Below are 4,895 nucleotides of genomic sequence, written 5' to 3' on the forward strand. Positions count from 1 at the left end.
TGTGGGACGGACGATCGTGCGATTCTACAAGCTGCATCTGACTATGTCAGATGAGCTAACAACTGTAAATATTGGACACAAGGAAAAATTGTACGTTACACTTATAGTTTATCCCTGTAATCACTAAATATCTTAGTACCATATTTTAAAACATATTTACGTCTTTCTGCAAAAGATTATCGATAAGGTCTTCATCTGCTCCAAACACGAGCTGTTCTAGTATTTCTTCAGCGCGATCTTTGCCCGTGCTTTTCGCTTCCACTGCTGGTAATGGGCCTTTCTTTGGAGTTTTCTTTCTTTTGGACCTACCATCATAGGCTACATTTAGAGAAGTCGTCTTCGAGTCCCGTTTAATGCCGTTTCGTAACATTTTGTTATAAATTTGTTTACTAGTATAACACTAATAGCATGCATGTGATACAAGCATGAACAATCACAAACTCATACCTCTGCCTGTACTGAAAATCATTGCATGGCACATGGATGCCCACTTGTTCGATCACGCAAAACACGAATCGGATAATTAGTGTATTATAACAAATAATAGGATCATAGACTGTGAAGGAAATTCTATTTTAAGTTTTTAGATTATTTTTTGTATTCTAGTGATGATATGATATTCGCTGAGCTAGGGCGAGAGACTGGTTGGTATTGGTAACTTGGTAATCGGAATGTGCGAAGCGCCGTAGTCTGTCCGCGTGTCGGTCACTTTTATCCTTTTCACGCCGATGATAGGAACTATCCTCTCTCTTTTCTCCTATTTCTCCCCAGTCATGGACAAGTACATGGAGCGAACCTTCATTGCCATCAAGCCCGATGGAGTGCACAGAGGACTCATTGGCGATATCATGAAGAGGTTCGAACAGAAGGGATTCAAACTTGTTGCGGCCAAATTTATGCAGGTGAGACGATTTCCTTCGGAATCATACCTGGCTATAGCCACAAGTTCCCATCTCGCTTAACACTACGTGGCCACGTACACGGCCTCCGCCGTGTAACTAGTCGGTGAGCCTGGTCGGTTTAACCTGGCTATAGCTAGCGGCGTGAAGAGCTATACACAGGCAGAGCTACATCCTTCGTTCCTTTGCGTATGATTTTCGTGTTGAGGTATTTAACGGCATAACACATGCACACCGGGAGCGTAGCTACCTCATCTTACCTAGGCTAGGCCAGGGTTAGGGGCGCCTGCTAGCTACGGTTCAAGGATAGAGAACATGGGTCCCAATAAAACCAATGGGGGGGGGGTTATGGTTAGGGTTAGGCACATTGGTTTTATTGGGACCCATGTTCTCTATCCTTGGGCCCTACGCTACGCCTTCTATATAACTAAGTTCAAAGCTTGTACAGCCCTCGCTATGTGCACGAAGCCTACACACGCGCATCACGATAGACAGTATAGTACAGCTGTACAGCCTACAAGTACAGGCATACGAATGCATGCAGGCAAATGCGCATGCATACATAATACATATTATTATTCACGCGCGCGCACACGCACCGCTGCACTTACATACACACTGTGACAGTGTCAGCGACGAGACCCCCACCGGGCATTCGTGGAGGGATGGGTCTTTTTCATCAGAAGGTGGACCTTTGAGTTTGAAGCCGTTGATTTTTTTAATACGTATTAGCAGTCCCCAGCACTGCAGCAGTGGTGTTCAGTCAATACAAAAATCCAATATATTTTATGTCATACCCAAACTTGGAATTTGCACAATCTTGAGATCGCGCAGTGATTGTGAACAGTCGCTTATTCAACTACACTTTTAAAATGGCGATTGTAGCGTATGCGAGTATAACTGAGGCAAACTAGGAAGGGCTCCCGCCCTAATAGTTTCTCTAATAGTTAACAAATTATCTAATATAATCATTTATTATTTTAACAAAGACACATTTGCCAAACACATTGAAGAAAAATGGATGAGGCAACACTACTCCATGCCATGTTTCTCGTAGAAGGAATACTCGAATTACTTGATTGCCAAGCCCTCATCATGCTGAGGAGGATGAGGAGGAGAAATAGAAGTCTTTTGGCGGCATAGTTGTAGCATACTATTATACTATTATGGGTATAAAATCCGTAGAAAATAATCTTGATGTGAACAGCACGGCAGAACGAATGATGTCTAGAACGCGGCGCGGTATTTATATGGTCATTGCCAGCGCAGTCGGCGCCTGCCTAGAGTGTGATTAAGTCTCACTAGGAGCGTGACTAGCGCGCAGTTGAGGCGCGGTGAGCGTTGCTTAGGCGCAGTGCAAGGGTCGTTCGAACGCAATGCGATCTGATTGGTCGCAATAAAGACGCAGTGAGCGCAGTGCAAGCGTGATGCGGGCGTGGTGTTGAGCGTGGTGAAAGCTTGTTGAGCGCAATGAGATCGGGGTAAAGACGCACTTAGATCGTAGTATCGACGTAATTAGATCGTAGTATCGGCGCTGGGCCCGGCTGGGGCCAAATTGGCCACGCTCTCAACCACGCTCGGGCAAATTTTTGGAGCGTGGGGCGATCGTGATGAGCGTAGCTCTGGTGTGAATGGGCCTTTAACAAATTATATGGATAGTTGAGATAATTTGCTCAATAATAGGAAAATCCGTAGTTTGGGCAAGGTGAGCAGGGCTTGCACAAACTTGGAATTCATAGGCTACGAAATGTTAATTTCTTTGGAGTGGACACTGAACTGGTGCGGTGGCCAGGTTAGCACCCCAATTTATACCCCAAGTTCGCAGGACGTGATCTGAGCGTAACTAACAAGTAATGCGAACGCCACAACGGCGTGGTCTGAGCGTGTTGGGCGTAGTACAATCGTAGTACGAATGGGTCGAGCTTGCTAGAGACGCACCATGGTCATAGCGAGGACGTAGTAACAGCATGATGAAAACGTATTGACATCGTGCTGAGAACGGGGCGACAATTTTCACGCACCTGACACGCTTGCGATACGATCATTAAGTTCATACTACGCTCGAGTTACGTGGGTACTACGCCTTCCACGTCTCTAATACGCCCGCACTGCGCTGTCTTTCTGCCACGCTCGCACCACGATTGTTTTGAACATGTTCAAAGTTTGGCCACGCTCTCCACGCTCATGGTGACTGCACCGCGCTCGATCGCGATCGCAGTACGTCCATATATGTTCATACTGCGTTCTACACGTTTCCACCACGCTCTTAGAGCATAGTATGAGCGTAGTGAGATCGGGGCCCTGGTGTGAACCAATATGCCAAACACAATCAAGAAATAAGATATGGGAACTCATTGTAATGATATAACATTTCGTAGCCTATGATTCCAAGTTTGTGCAACCCCTGCTCACCTTGCCCAAACTAGGTTTTGCCCAATCTCAAGATTGGTTGCCCAAACTGTGGATGGGCTGAAATTCCAAGTTTGGGTACAACAACCCAGCAGTGGTGTTCAATCAATGCAAAAATCCAATATATTTTAAATATTCCTATCCATTACGGATTTCGTACAGCCTCAGGTGAGTGGCAAGTGTGAGTAATAGTCTAGTGCCCTGAATGAGTGTCTTCTTAAATATATAGCCATTCCACACATATTGCAGCGATTTGGTAATCATTTTACCTGAAAGAATTGTATGGAAAATTCGTTTGGTTTTTTTGTAAGAGTACTTTTTTCAGGGGAAGAATGTTTTTTTCTTAGTTTAGACCCCAGAATAAAGTGTTGCTGCTAACCTATCTGAAGAAGTTTCGTTTTTAATTTTTTTAGGCGAGTGAGGATCATCTAAAGGTTCACTACAAGGACCTTTCTAGTAAACCATTTTTCACTGGACTCGTCAAGTACATGGCTTCTGGACCTGTTTTTGCCATGGTAAGGATACCGTGTGGGAAACATTGAATATATGGATCGGTGTAATAATGAATATATTTTATAGAATGAGTAACTTTTGCACTTGCACAAATTTACAAGTCAGTCCAACAGTTAATTACAAAGATACAGTGCAAGATGTGTAAGAAAACTCATGATCACCCTGTACTTTACATGTATTGCATGTGTACTGATAAGTGGTTTATACTTACAGGTGAGTATGTAACTTCTACATATAAGTAAAGTTGAATAAACCAGCTAGGTCCCTAGTGTGACCATAGCAATATCTTCTATCATTATCAACTATCTTCAGAAAGTTTAAATTGTTGATGTTGTACCCCTATGTTTACATTAATGACTTGGCCGTGGATAGGTCTTAACACTTCTTCTTGAATGACATGCTAAGAAAAATAAGGGAAGAAACGCTAGCTCCCAGTGCCAAATATATGAGAAATGTTTTGTAGGTGTGGGAGGGATTGAATGTGGTGAAGACTGGACGTAACATGTTGGGAGCAACCAATCCAGCTGATTCCAGTGCTGGAACCATCCGTGGTGATTACTGCGTACAGGTTGGCAGGCAAGTATTGCTTAAGCCAGGATAATCACTGCTACTATGTGTTAACTGTAAAAATTCCCATTTTTAGCTCACCTTGACATCGTCAAGCTGAGCTATTGCCATGGTTCGTCGTCCGTCGTACGTCCGTCCGTCAACATTTCGCTTTTTGCAAAAAAAAAATTATGCAAATTAGGTAGGGTTTGGCAATTATATAGCATATTATATAGACACAAACAGTCTGTGGTGTCACACTCTCTGGTTTGTTTTACAAGATTTCATTGACACTATCTTTAATGCAAATTGTGTATTTCCTCTCCACCCTGCCGATAAAACTCTATATTAGAGTAAAGATTTAAAAAACATGTCGGAACGCAAGCATAACCTATTTATTTCAAAGGCCATCGCTACAAAGCGGGTATAGCGCCATCTACGGTCACAAATTGTGATTCATTTTGGTTTATAAATTATTATTGCGATATACAGATGGCAATCGTTTCTATATTGTACGTCGATGGTTGC

The 4,895-nt window shown here is 43.2% G+C and overlaps 2 protein-coding genes across 2 annotated transcripts in view; one reads left to right on the forward strand and one right to left on the reverse strand.

The window, feature by feature from the left end:
- LOC106815653 (U3 small nucleolar RNA-associated protein 18 homolog) overlaps positions 1 to 485 on the reverse strand; it is a gene marked incomplete in the record, with an annotated part of 21,633 nt that extends 21,148 nt beyond the window's left edge. Inside the window, 1 exon segment of the mRNA XM_014820149.1 lies at positions 161 to 485. Within this exon segment, the coding sequence (XP_014675635.1) occupies positions 161 to 370 (210 nt within the window).
- A 197-nt stretch (positions 486 to 682) lies between these two features.
- The window catches only part of LOC106815654 (nucleoside diphosphate kinase A 2-like), a 6,528-nt gene continuing 2,315 nt past the window's right edge, over positions 683 to 4,895 (forward strand). The window contains exons 1-3 of the mRNA XM_014820150.1: positions 683 to 902; positions 3,722 to 3,823; positions 4,285 to 4,397. Coding sequence (XP_014675636.1) covers positions 729 to 902; positions 3,722 to 3,823; positions 4,285 to 4,397 — 389 coding nt within the window. The 5' untranslated portion in view covers positions 683 to 728. The remainder of the gene's footprint in view (positions 903 to 3,721; positions 3,824 to 4,284; positions 4,398 to 4,895) is intronic.

Source organism: Priapulus caudatus, unplaced genomic scaffold (assembly GCF_000485595.1).
Source record: "Priapulus caudatus unplaced genomic scaffold, Priapulus_caudatus-5.0.1 Scaffold1170, whole genome shotgun sequence".
In the NCBI taxonomy this organism is placed as follows: domain Eukaryota; kingdom Metazoa; phylum Priapulida; class Priapulimorpha; order Priapulimorphida; family Priapulidae; genus Priapulus; species Priapulus caudatus.